General features: G+C 38.6%; 1 protein-coding gene across 1 annotated transcript in view; it reads left to right on the forward strand.

The window, feature by feature from the left end:
- LOC150081128 (adenosine 5'-monophosphoramidase HINT3-like) overlaps positions 1-18,415 on the forward strand; it is a 156,116-nt gene that overhangs the window by 51,708 nt on the left and 85,993 nt on the right. Inside the window, exon 2 of the mRNA XM_090381095.1 lies at positions 5,504-5,621. Within this exon, the coding sequence (XP_090237221.1) occupies positions 5,504-5,621 (118 nt within the window). The remainder of the gene's footprint in view (positions 1-5,503; positions 5,622-18,415) is intronic.

Consider the following 18,415-nt stretch of genomic DNA (forward strand, 5'->3'; position numbering starts at 1 on the left):
TGATTGAGGTGTTTAAGGCTCTGAGAGGCATCAGTAAAATGAATGAGGACGAAATTTTCAAGATTATAAATGATGCTAGAACTAGGGGACATAAATTCAAGTTAGGGGGGGAAATGTTTAGATTGGACTGCAGGAAGTTTTATTTTAGCCAGCGAGTTATAAATTACTGGAATAAGTTGCCTTCATGGGTGGTAGAGGCCGACAGTTTGGGGAAATTCAAAGGTCATCTGGATAGTACCTTCGGGTCAGGGAAGCGCATAGGATGATAGTTAATTTCCTTTTTTTTTTTATTAATTATTATTATTTATTTTTATTTTTATCATTGTTTTGTTTGGTTTTTTTTTTTTTTTTTTTGGCTGGTGCAGCATAAGCCATAGGCTTTCTTGCACCATGCGGCCATTACTAATACTAATATATTTGAACTACGTATGTAGCATAGAGGGCATCGTTTTAATTGTATCTCATAATGTGGTTGCCTTCACAACGAGATAGTTACTACTGCATTACTTCAAATAGATAACGCTTCTCTAGTAGAGAACACTACTGTTATTTATTTTCAGCGATACTACCACCCAGACGATCGTTTCGAAGCTGTGCGGCTTCATCATCAGTGGGCGGGTACCCAGGTAATACAACAAGCCATCACAGTAGCTATCTCGTTGTGAAGGCAACCACATTATCAGATAAAATTAAAACGATGCCCTCTACACTACATACGTAGTTCAAATATATGGGTTAACTATGGTGTATTTACACCGATACTATATAGTTAATTATCAAAACCCATAAGAATTATGCCCTGTGCATTTAATTTTCCAAATACATTACCACCACACCCTTTTGGCATCTCTCATAATGTGGATATAACTTCGCAACTGTGATGGCTTGTTGTATTACCTGGGTACCTGCCCGCCCACTGATGATAGACCAAGAGTCTTGAAACGGTCGCCAGGGGAGCCGGATAATCACGGAGTTTCCGAGAATAGGTAACAACAGTCTTCTTTACTGGAGAAGCGTTGCCTATTCGAGGAGTTTTTGAGTGGTGTGAGTTGAAGGAGTTACTGTCCCTTTCATTCTTCTGCATCGTTTCGCTTCCTCTTCCGCTCCTACTATAACTTTCCCTCTACTTTTTGCTTTTCTAAATCTAATAGGGACAAGTGGATAATCGAGTAGATATTCACATACATACAAACAGCTTCGAAACGATCGTCTGGGTGGTGGTACCGCTGAAAATAAATAACAGTAGCCTTCTCTACTACAGAAGCGTTATTTATTTGAAGTAATGCAATAGTAGCTATCTCGTTGTGAAGGCAACCACATTATGAGATACAATTAAAACGATGCCCTCTACGCTACATACGTAGTTCAAATATATGGGTTAACTATGGTGTATTTACACCGAATACACCGATACTATATAGTACTGTAATATGTATATACAGTACTAACTGTAATATGTATATACAGTACTAACTTTTCTCTTCACTCTACATTTGTGGGTGGGGGTTAAAATTTAAAACAGTAAAAAGATAAGCAATCAATAACAAAAAACACGGCACACACAAATTGCAAGTAACACAATATGCGCAAGTGAGAACGGAGTAACGAGTTACAAAGCTTTAAAAATAGGAATGAAGAGATCTGAAAATTAATTTTTTTATATGATTGAAGATTTCATGGAAGTGTAAATATTTCATCATAATAACCCACAGAATTCCAGCTGTCGGTATTATCGCAAATTCAGTAAGATCGAGTTTACTGTCCGTTTACGATAGATTTCACTAACAGAAAAGCCCAGTAAACAGGTGACTGCTAATTGTTTTTATTGTTTTATGGTTGTGACGTCCAGAATTTCGACTGAACCATGTGGTACCGTTGGAGACAATCGTAGGGTAATCTCCAGTGCTGCGGTCTTCTGCCCCGATTAAACGGCATGGCGATAGGTTGTTTAGCAAGATCATCAATATAAATGTTAGTCTTGTATTGATGATCTTGGTATGTCATCCAGTAAGTCTGCATGAGTAGCACAGTGTTTAGTATTCTCATCCACCCCACACCAGGTAGATAAGCTCTGGGTTCGAATCCTGTCAATATTGCAAACATGGGCACTGGCAGCATGGTACAAGTTGGTGCAAGTGCAGCACCTTTAGATTTCGAAATAATACACAATTTGTAATATTTTTATTGAAACATTAAAACAATATAAATTCTACACGAAATGTTGGCTCGGCTGTACATGTAAATCAGTCAAACTTGACTTAAGATATTGCATGTATTTGAAAATTTAGTGAACAAAAAATTTATTCCCACACGTACCACCTTGCACAATATCCTGCCGGCACCCATCATTGCAAAGAACTTTTATGGGCTTTTTTCACTCTGTGGCTGAGTTAGTCAGTCTCAGATGTAGGCAGCAAGGTCCCCCCCCGAAACTGTTTTTTGTCCAGCAAAACACAAATTGACCAGAGAACAATATACATGAACAATATACAGATGAGAAAGTGTTTCTGGTGGTTCAAAAATAGGTATTTTTTTAAAACCAACCAATAAGTGTGAATTCGGCTTTATTGTTATCTAATAATTTGATGGCATTGGACAAGGATGAAGTAAACTGTATTCTGATTTTTGGATTTCACTATCTCTCCTGTTTGCAGACAGTTTCAAGTAGCAGTTTTCTAAACTACATAGTAGGCTGGCTACTAGTGCATCTGATGACAGTCTGCTGAGCAGTTCATTGTACTACTGGCTTCATAATGACTTCCTCTGATGCTAGTGCCTGAAGGCTTCTTAAGGAAGTAAAGCAAATAGTGTCTCCTCCTGATACTTGTTCTTGAATTGTTTCTGTTTTTAGAACTCAAAAAGCAACTCCTTGTGTTACTGATTCCCAAGTTAAGAAGTGGAACAGCTGCAGACTGCTGTTTTCTGCTTGTCCTCAGTCTGCATATTTGCTCCTTATGCAACTATTTCCTGGACTTGCAAAATCTATACTAACAAATAGGCAGCTTCAAGTGGATTTGCATGGTGAAGGTGAATATTATTTTTGTGATGTTGGATGTGGTATTCAAACAACCTGGAAAGTAACTCTGATGTAGTTAGTTTCTGTACTTATATAGTGGGAAGATCCAGCTGCTCTGAGTTAGTAATTTTCACAAGAGCTGCCTATAATATCTACCTATTGAACCCTGGGTGCAGCCATCTTTTAAGTCTTTTTTTTCATGTTTTTTGTCATCCCCCCCCAGATATAAATTATATCAAGGAAGTTCCTAATGCCCTTATTCAGTAATTATTTTCATAAGAGCACTCTAAATACCCCCTTGTGTAAAAATGAACTGGTCTGTAGTACTGGTGAAAGCACAAAGTCAGGAGCAGCTGATGTAAGATTGTAATTCACACACATGGCAATCAGTTTTTGAGTGTCAGTCTTTTTGAGAATCGGTGAGCATTGAAATCTTTCCAACTTCGAATGTGGAATGATTGTACAGAGGTGCCAGTAGCTCAACAAATAGCCAGCAAGATCCTGTTCTGTGGTATCATGAGTCTACTATCATTGGTGCAACAGCGATTGAACAACCAGCCAAAGGTCAAATGTGGGACAGCCACATGTGGTCAATGTCAGTAATGAGTGTAGTGTGTCTTATGAGTGTAATGTGTCACAGCAGCAATGTAATGCATGCCAGTAATGAGTAGTGTGTCACACTACTCATTACAGCAGCAAAGCAGAGCAGCAGTGCGTAGCACACGCTTCTTGATTAGACTGGGGTTCGAGCCCGTCACCACCAAATACGGAAGATGCGGAAAGGTCAGGGAATGACCACCGTATATCCCGGAGCAATATGGCCTTAGTTGCTAATGCTCCTAAAAACCAAATAACAACATAACAAATAACAGCAAAGCAGAACAATGGTGCAGCTAACCACCCAGTACAATGTAGTAATAGCAAGACCAATATCCACATGGACTTTTAGTTTAGTGTTACAAGTGACACCAGGAGTTCCCTCCAACTTTGTATTACTTTGTTGCAGAATAAACTCAGCCTGATAGTATGTGTTATTTTGTGAGGTCTGCATAGTGTATATGCCAGGCATTATGATTATATTTCATCCATGATGATCAGAACCTCAGTTCTGATCATCATGTATGAAATACAACTTTTAGAGCTAACTTATTTAAATGGATTTTTAGGGATATTTAGATAGATATGGCATTCTGAATAAACACACATGGTTTTGTTAATCATGTGTAACTAACTTAGTAGGCTATCTTGACACAGTTACTTATGAGGTGGATGTAGCGAACAATTTCAACATAAATTTGTTTGTATTTTAGAAAAGAATTTGACTCACAGGAGGTTATTGTATAAACTGGAACATGTTTGGATTACTGGAAAAATTCTAAGATGGATTGCTGGGTGGCTGCAGGCCAGAAGGTAGAGGTTGTGATTAATGGATATTCTTCGGATTGCTGTAGAGTCAGAAGTGCAGACTCCAAGGATTGGGCCTTGGACCACTGTTGTTGTTGTTGTTGTTGCTGATTTTCATAAACAACATCAACGATGGGATAGAAGGCTTTATGTCAGAATTGGCAGATGATGTAAAGATTAGTAGAGTCGTTAATGATCAGTACCAAGCAGCACTCCTTCAGGAAGACTTTAACAGGATACAAGAATAATTAGAAAAAGTGGCGCTGTGTTTTAATGCTGCTAAATGCAAGGTCTTACACCAAGGGTAAAGCAACCCACAAATAAATTACCCACTTGGTGGGATTGAATTAAAAAGAGTGGAGGAGGAGGAAAGGGATAGGGATGTTACAATACGGGCAGATATGAATTTTTCTGAACAATGTAAATGGGCAGCCAGGAAAGCCCATGTCCTGTCGATGGTTTATCGAACATTATCCTGTAGAGATATGAAGGTCATAGTCCCATTGTATAAGGCAATTGTAAACCGCATTTGGAATACTGTGTTCAACTATAGAGACTTCATCAGTAAAAAGGACAGAGCTTCTTAAAAGGGTCCAAAGACAGGCAACTCGCATGGTGGGATCTGCAAAAGGGCAATTGAGGAAAGATTCTGTATATGGGCTACGGAGCTTGGAAACCAGGCACTTCAGAGGTTGTCACCTCTGAAATGCCTGGTAAAGAGAGCTTTATAAGAGAGGGGTTAGTAAAATGAATGAAGGCAGAATTTTCACTGTTATAGAGAATTGCACAACTCAGGGGCATAAATTCAAATTACAAGGGAAGAGTAATTTAGACTAGATGGTAGGAAGTTTACTTTTAGCCAGTGAGTTGTTGATTACTGGAACAGGTTGCCATCACAGGTAGTTGAGGCTGACAATTCCAATAAATTCAAAGGTGAACTGGATAATTATCTCTGCGAGGAGGGAAGCAAAATTTGTGTTTTCTTGTCTACTTTTTTTATTTTATTATTTTATTTTTTTCCGCCAGTGCAGCAAATGTGTGTGGTTTCTTTGCACTATATGGCTATTACTATTTGTTTTCTAGGATGAAGAATTTGTGGCCTTTCGAAATATAACACCTGCTGCAACTCATCATTATCTTGTCATTCCAAAAGTCCACATTCAAGATGGCAGTTCATTAAGCCCAGATCATATTTTCATGGGTAAGTTTGATTTATGAATATAAATATTGTCAGAATGTTCATTTATGAATATAAATATTTTCAGAATAAAGAATTTAATTAAATACACAGTCTGTGGCAAACCTTTCCTGGCCTACATGCAAAAAAAAGCTGAAAAAAAAAATATTGTTTTTGTGTAATATTGTTTAAAACTGATAAAAATTATTAAACCATTTTTATTGATATTATAAAATGGTAACAATGCTTATGCTTCTAGTGAGAATGTTTTTGTTGCTTAACTTTGCAGGCAATTAGAGCCATAATTTTTCATTATATGTAGTTGACAGATTACAGAACTAATTTGTCTTCAGATAAGTACCTTTTTTTTTTTTTTTCTCTTTCTTTGTAAGAAATATTCTGGAGTGACTGCATGCTGTTGAATTATCCTTTGCATGCCACTGGGCTCTACCATCCACTCCCCACAAATTCATAAAAACTAAGCAAATATAATCCAGTTACACTTATCACTTGGTAAAATGTCACCAAACCCCTGAGCATATCAAAGGAGAAAAATTCATGTTTATTCACCAGTGCAAAGCTTTTTCTCACCATTATGCAGATCATGTCTTTTCTGGTTATGACAGATGTCACAGTCTAGTATTTCGTACATTTTGAGGATTTGGCGCCTCCGTAACCAGGTGGGCAGGAGCAGCAGTGCGTAGCACACGCTTCTTGATTAGACCCGGGTTCGAGCCCGTGCCCACCAAATATGGAGAATGCGGAAAGGTCCGGGAATGACCACCGCATATTCCCCGGAGCAATATGGCCCTAGTTGTAATGCTCCTAAAAAGCTGACCGGGCTAGCCAGGTGGGTAAAGTGCCTGGCTGGCAACCCAAAGGTCGCGCGTTCGAATCCCACCTCGGGCTTGGATCAAAGTACTGCAAAAACCTTGGGAGGTGCATTATGGCCACAGAAACCAATGCGCCAACAACTACAAAAAAAAAAAAAAAAAAAAAGCTCCTAAAAACCAAATAAAAAACAAACAAATTTTGAGGGTTTAAGGTGGTATTAGAGAGAGAGATATGCTGGTCAAGACATCAAAGGCAAATACCGTTGGGATATCATGGAAGTCATGACAATAGGTGGTAGATGACTCTCATCAACCAGTGCAATACCACCACTTTGCTTATTGGAGGCTTGAAGTGGTGGAACCCATGTTTAGTCTCCAGAGCTAATTTCCGATCAACCCTTCCCCATCTCTTCCATCATGCAGTATCACTGATGACTTTTGAGGTTATGATGAACATCATGGTGAGATCCAATCTTTCTTACATTTCGAGGGTACAACTGTAAAACGATGTTTGCAGGCCGGCCGCTAGTTAGTACACCGGACCGAATCTATTGGTAACTCTTTAGGAGGCTTCCGGATCAGCTAGTATATAATCTGGCTACCTCTACTCTGCCAGATAGTGACTAGAGGGAGTCCGAGTAGTGTGGATGCGGGGGGCATTGTCGAGGCCATGTTATGTCAAGGATCTGGGTATATTCTTACCACGTGTACGCCATATCCAAAAATTTCATTACTTCATAGAGCATGTCCCCCCCCCCACTTTTTCTTACTATTGAATACACTATGAATAGTCAAACTAATAGAGTAAGCTTATCTGCGAAAAGATCTAAACCTCCCAAACACTTCCTAGTTTATTTCATAAATATATGTGGTCTGAATTCTAATCTCAACAATGTCTCTTTCCACTTGGTCTGCCAAGCCCCATGTACTTTTTCTGACAGAATCTGTTATCAGTTGATTCAACTACTGCTCATCTCAGTTGCCCAAATTATTCGCTGTATGATTCCTTTCGCCTCAAAGGTGGTACTAGCGCATATGTCTGTTCCAATATTCCCTGTCAGAGACTTGGTAATTTGGAATCTCCTCATTTTGATCTTCTCTGGCTTAGAATCTCTCTACCTCATTGTGTCAAATTCATCTAGTGTCTCTACTGTTCTCCCAACTCCACTAATCACTTGGAGCTCTTTGACTTCCTCTCTTTGCAACTTGACTTCCTCCAGTCCAACCTTTCCTAACAGCGAGGTAATTTTCTTTGGTGATTTTAATGTTCACAACTCCAGCTGGCTTCCGTTTTCTAGTCACACCGACCCGGCTGGTCGAGATGTTTGGCAGATATACCCTGGTCCTGTTCTACCTATCCTATTTGCACAATATATTCCTTGTTTCCCTGACAGGGAAACTGGGTCATGGAAACAGTAAGAGAAATTTCATATTCATGAAATGCGTAGCAATTTCTAGAAATGACTGGCAAATTACAAAAAATTATTCTACAGAAGTTCAAGTCTAATGTCAACAAATATCTTCTTTCGTCTTCACAACCCCCAACCCAAGCACGGTACTAAATACTATAAGTTCTAATACCTCTCGTGTTTGGGGTTTTCATTTAAAAAAAAAAAAAAAAGTCACTATTTATAATTTTTGTTTTCTCAGCCTGCAGCTGATAACCTCATACTTTAAGATGTTTCTTTATATTAAATGTTTCATTTTAGACTTTTATGTTCATAATTACTATAAAACATAAATAAATATTAAGGAGATATTTAAGTAATAATAATTGAGGATATTTAAGTAATAATTCCAAATTTATAAATTTTTTTTTTTTTTTTTTGGCTGGTGCAGCATAAGCCTCAGGCTTCCTTGCACCATATGGCATAATAATAATAATAATAATAATCACTTTTCGAAACAATCTGCCTTTTTAGGGCCAAAAATAATTGCCATAAGTAGGTTAAAATCTTTTACAGTTCGCAATTCATTACTTAAAAGAAATGCAAAGATTAGTAATCGTTAAGGAAATGACATTGTTTGCATATGTTCCAACCATAATCCTGGTATTTTATAGCATGCAGAACCTTTTGTGACTTTCTTTAAGTCTAACTGAATGAAACACAGGAACATTAGCATTAGTAGAGGCATATGATGCAAGAAAGCAAGCTTATACAGCATCAGCCAAAAACAAAACACGCTCTCATTTCACCTCTCCATTCGTTCCAAGTACATATCCAGCTCAGCCTTAAATTTATCAAGGCTATCAACTTCCACAACAAAAGATGGAAGTCTGTTCCACCAACCAACCACCCGCTGGCTAAAGGCAAACTTCTGCATATCTATCCTACACCTGTCTTTTCTCAATTTGAATTTATGCCCTCTCAAATGATTATTCTGAGCAAGAGGAAGAATGCCATCAGCATTGAGCATGCTTAACCATTCAAGGCTTTATACACCTCAATCAGATCACCTCGCAGGTGCCTAGTCTCCAGACACTGTAATTTGCAATTAAGCCTTTCCTCGTAAGAGCAACCCTTTGTTCCATTCACTAATCTTGTTGCCCTTCTCTGTACCCGTTCCAACAGCTCTACATCCTTCTTAAAATGAGGCCTCCAGACCTGCATACAGTACACAAGGTGTCGCCTGACCACTGCCTTATATAATGGGATAATCACCTCCTTATCCCTGCTAGAAAAATTCCTGTATATCATTGACAAGACACTATGAGCTACTCATGCAAGCCATCTGCACTGCTCAGAAAACTTCATATCTGCCTGCACAATTACCCCCAAGTCCTTTTCGTTCTCTACCACTGTCAGTGTAGTACCACAGAGTTGATACGTCACTCTGGGGTTGCTGCTTCCCATATGTAGTACTTTACATTTGTCAATGTTAAACTTCATTTGCCACCTCTCAGCCCATCTGCTCAACTTTTCTTGATCCTGTTGCAGCAGCTACTGTCATCAGTGTCCTTAACAATCCTGCCAACCTTTGTATCGTCTGCAAACTTGGACATTAAGCTTGATATACCATCATCAATATCATTTATAAATACAGAAAACAACAATGGACCCAATACTGAACCCTGAGGAATTCCACTAATAACATTAGTCCACGATGAGCAGTGTCCATTGATTACCACTCTCTGTCTTCTCCCCCTCAACCATCCCTTCATCCATAGCAGCAATTTGCCTATAATGCCACACTGCTCCAATTTGTGCAGCAGTCTTCCATGTGCAACAGTATCAGAAGCCTTTCTAAGATCCAAGTATATAATATAAAAGTTATTCCCTGCATCCAGTTCTTTTGTGACTGCATCATAGTATCCAATTAAATTGGTCAGGCAAGACTTTCCCTCACAAAACCATGCTGTGTCCGAACTATAACTGAAGTCTTGTCTAGATTATCCTGTAGGGCGTCTTTACCAGTGCCTACATTAATTTTCCTCGAACAGAAGTTAAACTCACAGGTCTATAATTACTTGTGTCAGCCTTTGATCCTCCTTTGTGAAAAGGGGTCACATTTGCACATCTCCAGTCTATGGGTATCTCCCCTGAGTCCAAGAATCTCTCATAATTATGGCTAAGGGTTTGCTTACTTCCTTTGCTGCCTCCTTTAATATAACTGGATAGATCCCATCCACTCTGGGTGCCTTTTTTATGTTTATCTTCAACAATTTCTCCTCCACTTTCCCTTTGTTATTACAAAATCCAGCTCACTGCCAGAATTGAACTCACCTCTGGCATTCCCCTCCCGGAATAACTCCTCATGGGTGAATGTACATGCAAAATACTCATTTAATTTGTTAGCCACCTGAGCAGGATCATCAACAGTTGAACTATCAATATCCAGTGGACCAATCTGATTCATCCCTTTCCTGCTAGAGTTTACATAGATAAAGAAATCTTTGTTTTTTTTTTCTTTGCATTCTTTGCCAAGGATTTCTCATAATCTGCCTTTGCCTGCCTAATCTCCTTTGTGACTTGGTTACAGACCATCTTATATCTATCATAGGCTTCCATGTCACCCGTTAATTTATATTTTTCTTCTCTGCCACATGTCTCATTAGTTCATCTGATATCCATTTAGTCCTAAATCTTGAACAATATTTCTTAGTTGGTATGTAAAGCCTAGTAGCTTCCAATATAAATTCTTTGAATGCTTCCTATTTTGAATTTGCTTTTGGTATCATCATCAGTTGGTCCCACCATATAGAATTTAAATTCTGTCTCAGACCACCATAGTCACCTGTACGAAAGGAAAAACCCTTCCCTTTACCAGATGGTAGTTACCTCTTTGAATAAATCTCACTTCATCGCACTGTGATCACTGCCACCCAGTGGTTCCTTTATCTGCAGATTCTTAATGCATGAAGAATCACTACTGATAATCAGATCAAGAGTATTACTCCTTCTAGTTGCCTCCCAAACATGCTGATGTAGAAATCAATCATCGAATAAATCCACAAAAGCCTTGCTAGTGTGTGAATGACCAACCTACAAATTCCAGTCAATATCTGGGAAATTAAAATCCCCCATTATAAGACTCTCTGATTTACTGGCCCACTCTATTTCCCTGTACAGTTCCTTATTATACTCATCAGAGTCATTAGGCCTATAACACACTCCTATTCTCAATTTTGATCTCCCAAGGATTTCTCATAATCTGCCTTTGCCTGCCCAATCTCCTTTGTGACTTGGTTACAGACCAGGTCACTGGACAGTGCAGTGTCGAGTCAGTTTGGTGTGACACGACACTGCACTGTCCAGCGATGTCGACTGGCTTCATTTCCTTGGATTTTATGTATTTCTTAACTAATAGTATAGCCTGTCCTCCCTTCCTATTTTGTCTATCCTTCCTTACACATTGTATTCCCCAAATTCCAGTTCTGCATTCCTTATATCTGTGTGACACCACGTCTCTGATATCCCAACAATATCTGTGTTTGGTGTTCTGAGCAATACCTCAAATTCATCAAATTGATGAATGAACTGATGGAACTGATTCATTGCCATTATGAAGCAAAACTGCTTTTAAACTTAATTTTGAGGCATCTATGAATAAATGCCATTCATCTGACTTATGCCATTCATATTGATTGTGTTTGTAGGTTCCTTTTTAAACACAAGTAGAATTATGCTGGCCATTCACGATCTTTGTTGAAAATTTATGAGGACATTGGTTCACATGTACCAGTACTGCAGCAAAATATCCTTCAGATTTAATTTCAGGAACACCAGAAGAAATAAAGAAGCCATTGTAAGATAAATAATAAAATAAGCTATTTATGAAATAAAGGCCAATGATACTTATCTTTAACATGTGTTCATCTCCACAGTGTAGCCAGTCTCCACATTAACATACTGTATTTGAGTGTTGGCTTAGGTAAGGTTCCAATTTTTCCACAGGAAGCTCAGCTTCCTGTGGCATCCCCTAGCCTACAGCCTGATAAACACTAAAATAAATAAATAAAAAAAAAGCTTTAGTTAAATTTATTACATTCACTTGTTGTTTGAATTTGATTGTAACTTGTACAGCAGAATGTTCTGTTCATTTATTTTTATCAGAGCCAAATGTGTACAACTTTTCATTTTTTGTACCTACAGCATCATTGCAATTATTTGTAAGAACACTTAAAAGAATGTATATCAGTAAAGCAACTTTCTTGCAGAAGATGGCCAGCATGAACTAAAGCATACTGATTTTTTAATGGAAAGTTGGACCAATATTGTGGCTTGTTTAGAAAATATAATACCAATGAAAAACAGGTTTATAAACTAGTAAAATAAGAAATAAAAAAATGAATAAATTAATCCATAATAATGATTTAAATTTGGAAAGGCATAGGGGGATGTTTTTGATAAGGCAAATACGCAAATGCAAACTGTTGATGCAAATCTATTTCAAGTTACTAATTTATACAGATCGTTGATAGAATAAATTGGTAATTTGATTGGAACTTGTACAGCAGAATATTTTGTAGGATCTGTTCATTTATTTTTAATGGAGCCAAATGTGTACAACTTTTCCTTTTCTGAATTACATTGAATTAAATGTAATTCAGATTTCTAAGAGGTACAAGCTAAAGGTTAATGATTTATGCACAAACATCGAGCCATGATAGTGAAGAAGTTGAAGAAATGTACACCGAAATTGTGAGTCTTCTAGATGAACAGAAAACCCACTACACTATATTATTATGGGAGACTTCGATGCAAAGGTTGGAAAAAGACAAAACAGCGCAGAAAGGAGGACTATAGGAAATTTTGAAATTGGTGAAAGAAATGAAAGAGGCAAAAGACTTGTGGAATTTGCAGAATCTCAAGGATTGTCAGTAAGTTCTTTTTTTCAAGAAAAGGGTGAATAGAAAGTGGACATGGAAGAGTCCAAATGTATTAACAACTAATGAAATCGACTTCATCCTCACTAACAGAATATATATTGTGAATGATGTTACTGTCCTGAATAAGGTAAATGTTGGAAGTGATCACAGAATGGTAAGATGTATACTTGATATAGATGTAGGAAAGGAAAGGAAAAAACTGACTCGAGTAAATAATACAAAGGTCTTTGAGATAACAGAAGAGGAGGAAAAAGCAGTATGTACTGGAACTTAAGAACAAGTTGAGCTTCTCCAGACTGCTCAGGACCAAGATATCAGAAGATATCACAAGCTCAGAAAAATCACCTGAGAGGGCATAAATTCAAATTGAGGAAAGACAGATGTAGGATAGATGTGCGGAAATTTGCCTTTAGCCAGCGGGTGGAACAGACTTCCATCCCTTGTCGTGGAAGTTGATAGCCTAAATAAGTTTAAGGCTCAGCTGGACAGGTATTTCGAACGAACAGAGGGGTGAAGTGGAAGTGGTTATTTTTATTTATTTATGTTACTTTTTTTTTTTTTGGCTGATGCTGCATAAGCTTGCTTTCTTGCATCAAATGCCTCTACTAATGCTAATGCTAATGCTAATATCGACAAGGAATATTACAACTTTCTGAAAGTGATAAAGCCCAAGAAACCTATAGGGAAAAAGAAATCCAAAGAAGAAAAAATTAAAATTAGTCAAGAAACACTTGTTATGATGAACCGAAGGCAAAAATATTTATTATTATTATTATTATTATTAATGGCCATATGGTACAAGGAAGCCTGAGGCTTATGCTGCACCAGCCAAAAAAAAAAAAATTCCCAAGTTACCCCCTGAGAGAGAGAGAGAGAGAGAGAGAGAGAGAGAGAGAGAGAGAGAGAGAGAGAGAGAGAGAGAGAGAGAGAGAGAAGTAGAAAGGAATCACCAAGAAAGAGAAGAATGATGATATCCAGCTCAGGACCCTGGGTTTGCCAAGCCCATACTCACCAGATGTGAGCCCCCGGGGATGAAGAGCAAGATAAACACTGACAAGGAAAAAATTGGTTATACTGAGTTATGCAAAGCGATTAGAAAGAGACTCAGAGAGGACATAAGAAAATTTAACACAAGAAAAGTAGAACAAGCATTAAAGGAAAACAAAGGATTTAAATCAGCAGCCATGAGCAGTAATAGAGAAAGACAAATGATACTGAACCTGAAGAATAGCGATGGTGTACTTATAAACAGTAGAGAAGGCATAATTCAAATAGCAGAAGACTACTATAAAGAATTATACAAGGAGCGAGGGGATGATGCTAGCAGTGGGGAAGATGGATTGCAAATTAGCAACATATACGACATACCCGATATTCTTCCCGATGACGTAGAACATGCATTGAAGAAAATGAAGAATCAGAAAGCCACGGGGGAAAATGAAGTTACTGTAGAGTTGTTAAAATTGGGAGGAAGAGACATAACACAAAAACTGGCAAGGCTCTTCACAAACTGCATTAGAAAAGTTTTAAGATGCTTAAGCAGTGGAATAATGCAATCACAGTTTTGCTGCATAAGAAAGGAGATAAATTAGAAATTGGAAATTATAGACCAATTAGCTTGTTATCCCACATCTACAAGTTGTTCACAAGGGTCATTACTAACAGATTAGAAAGAATACTTGATGAGAATCAACCGAAAGAGCAAGCTGGCTTTATGACAGGATTCTCAACTATGGATCACCTTCATGTAATATCACAGCTAATGGAGAAAGTAAATGTATATAAAACACCATTATGCCTGGCATTTGTGGATTATGAAAAGGCATTTGACTCCATACAGCATAAGGCAATGTTTCGGGCACTGGAAAGACAAGGCATAGATACCCCGCATGTTATGATTTTGAAGAAAATATGAGTGCTACCTCTTTTATTAGACTAGACAAAGACAGTAGGAAATTTAAAATTGATAAAGGAGTTCGACAAGGAGACACAATATCTCCGAAGCTGTTTACTGCTGCCCTTGAGGAAGCTTTCGGAAGATTACACTAGTCGCAGAAAGGAGTCAATGTGAGCAGAGAGTACCTAAACCATTTATGATTTGCAGATGACATTGTGGTCATAAGCCATGATCCCACAGAATTAGAGGAAAATCTTAATAAGTTATGCACAGTTAGTAAGGATTTTGGACTAAAGATGAATACGGCTAAAACAAAAGTAATGATGAACAAGCATGCCACAGAAAGGGAAATAACGATTGACGGAGCAGTAATTGAAAAGGTGGAGTCATATACTTATCTGGGACAAGTTATTAGCTCTAATAATGATAAATGGCTGGAAGTCAAAAGAAGAATAAATTTTGGAGTGATAGGATTCAGGAAATATAGTCACATACTGAAGAGCAATATCCCAGTTTGTCGGAAATGCAAAATAATGAACCAATGTATACTCTCCACCATGACTTATGGAAGTGAAACTTGGGCACTCGACAAAAGAATGGAATGAATTATATTGGGAATCAGACTGTTAGATAAGAAGAGAAACACATGGATTAGGCAGTAAACTCAAGTAAAGGACATTCTTATCAAAACTTTCTTGATGCAAGAAAGCAAGCTTATGCAGCATCAGCCAAAAAAAAAAAAAAAAAACCCACTTCCACTTCACCCCTCTGTTCGTTCAAAATACCTGTCCAGCTGAGCCTTAAACTTATTTAGGCTATCAACCTCCACTACAAGGGATGGAAGTCTGTTCCACCAATAAGGAATGCAGAACTGGAATTTGGGGAGTACAATGTCTACAGAAAGGATAGACAGGATAGGAAGGGAGGAAGGGTTATGCTATTAGTTAAGAAACACATAAAATCCAAGGAAGTGAAGCCAGTCAACATCGATGGACAGGGCAAATATTCTTGCACCCTTTCTATTTAAGTGTATCCCATCCCTGTAGAAGCAATCTCTCCTGTTAACAAGTACAGTCCAGGCTGAAAAAAATTTTACCCCTTGAGCCTTGCACAATCTTTCCAGGGCCGAATTGATCGACAAGGCTCTCATCATATACTCCCTCCTATCGTGTCTGGGCAGAATTGCAGACACTTTCAAATTCAACCCTAATTCTCGGCTTTTGTTCAACAGTGACCTGTACTTGTTAAGTAATTCTGCCGGTCTCCTACTCTTAATATTGTGCAAATGTGACCCCAATTCACAAGGGAGGATCAAAGACTGACACAAGTAATTATAGACCTGTGAGTTTAACTTCTGTTCCCGGAAAATTAATGGAGGCACTGGTTAAAGAAGCACTGCAGGATCATCTAGACAAGACTTCAGTTATAGCTCGGACACAGCATGGTTTTGTTAAGGGGAAGTCTTGCCTGACCAATTTGATTGGATACTATGATGCAGTCACAAAAGAACTGGATGCAGGGAATAACTTTGATATTATATACTTGGATCTTACAAAGGCTTTTGATACTGTTGCACATGGAAGACTGCTGCACAAATTGGAGCAGTGTGGCATTGGAAGCAAATTGCTGCTATGGATAAAGGGGTGGTTGAGGGGGAGAAGACAGAGAGTGGTAATCAATGGACACTGCTCATCGTGGACTAATGTTATTAGTGGAGTCCCTCAGGGTTCAGTATTGGGTCCTTTATTGTTTTCTGTATTTATAAATGATATTGATGATGGTATATCAAGCTTAATGTCCAAGTTTGTAGACGATACGAAGGTTGGCAGGGTTGTCAAGAACACTACTGACACTATGCTGCTGCAACAGGATCTGGAAAGGTTGAGCAGATGGGCTGAGAGGTGGCAAATGAAGTTTAACATTGACAAATGTAAAGTACTACATATGGGAAACAGCAACCCCAGAGCAACGTATCAAATCTGTGGTACTACACTGACAGTGGTAGAGAATGAAAGGGACCTGGGGGTGGTTGTGCAGGCAGATATGAAGTTCTCTGAGCAGTGCAGACGGGCTGCAAGAGTAGCTCATGGTGTATTGTCAATGATATATAGGAATTTTTCTAGCAGGGATAAGGAGGTGATTATTCCCTTGTATAAGGCAATGGTCAGGCCAAACCTAGAGTACTGTATACAGGTCTGGAGGCCTCATTTCAAGAAGGATGTAGAGCTGCTGGAACGAGTACAGAGAAGGGCAACAAGATTAGTGAATGGAACAATGGGGTGCTCTTACGAAGAAAGGCTTAAGTTTTGCGAATTACAGTGTCTGGAGACTAGGCACCAGTGAGGTGATCTGATAGAGGTGTACAAAGGCTTGAATGGTTTGAGCATGCTCAATGCTGATGGGATTCTTCCTCTTGCTACACCTGAGAGGGCATAAATTCAAATTGAGGAAAGACAGATGTAGGGTAGATGTGCGGAAATTTGCCTTTAGCCAGCGGGTGGTTGGTAGGTGGAACAGACTTCCATTCCTTAAACTTATTTAGGCTATCAATTCCATTGATAGCCTAAATAAGTTTAAGGCTCAGCTGGACAGGTATTTCAAACGAACAGAGGGATGAAGTGGAAGTGGTTATTTTTTATTTATTTATTTTACTTTTTTTTTTTTTTTTTTTTGGCTGATGCTGCATAAGCTTGCTTTCTTGCATCAAACGCCTCTACTAATGCTAATGCTAACCCCAAATTCATCAAATTTATTTACTAAACTCCTAGCATTGTTGTACATGCAAGTATACATGCACCTGTTCTTTTTCTTAGCTACCCTAACACAACCTATGTGTTTATTTGTACCCCAATGATTCCCAGCAGTCTCTGAACTATCATGCATCTTATTTTCCAAGCTGCGGCTCATTCCAATAGAAACAGTGCAAGAATCACATTCACCTCTGCCAGTGGCTACTGTTAATCTATTAGTCCTTGTATCCCCCCCAGTCGAGCAGTTTTCCGACCCACCTAACACTGCCTCGATAGCATCAGAAACATTCTTGCACCCTTTCTATTTAAGTGTATCCCATCCCTGTAGAAGCAGTCTCTCCTGTTAACAAGTACAGACCAGGCTGAAAAAAATTCTACCCCTTGAGCCTTGCACAATCCTTCCAGGGCCGAATTGATCGACAGGGCCCTCATCATATACTCCCTCCTATCGTGTCTGGGCAGAATTGCAGACACTTTCAAATTCAACCCTAATTCACGGCTTTTTTTCAACAGTGACCTGTACTTGTTAAGTAATTCCGCCGGTCTCCTACTCTTAATATCATTAGTGCCAACGTGTACAACTATATCACCTTTTATGCCCTTAAATTTGTGAAATGAATTAGGAAGTGTTTCGGAGGTTTAGATCTTTTCGCAGATAAGCTTGCTCTATTAGTTTGACAATTCATGGTGTATTCAATAGTAAGAATAAGTGGGTGGGAAATGCTGTATGAAGTAATGAAATTTTTGGATATGGCGTACTCATGGTAAGAATATACCCAGATCCTTGACATAATGTGGCCTCGACAATGCTCCCCGCATACACACTACTCGGACTCCCTCCAGTCACTATCTGGCAGAGTAGAGGTAGCAAGATTATACACTAGCTGATCCGGAAGCCTCCCTGAGAGTTACCAATAGGTTCGGTCCGGTGTACTAACTAGCGGCCTGCCTGCGAACACCGTTTTAGAGCTGTACCCTCGAAATGTAAGGAATATTGGATCTCGCCA

The sequence above is a fragment of the Mastigoproctus giganteus genome, chromosome 9 (assembly GCF_048544385.1).
Source record: "Mastigoproctus giganteus isolate SK-2022 chromosome 9, ASM4854438v1, whole genome shotgun sequence".
Classification (NCBI taxonomy): Eukaryota; Metazoa; Arthropoda; class Arachnida; order Uropygi; family Thelyphonidae; genus Mastigoproctus; species Mastigoproctus giganteus.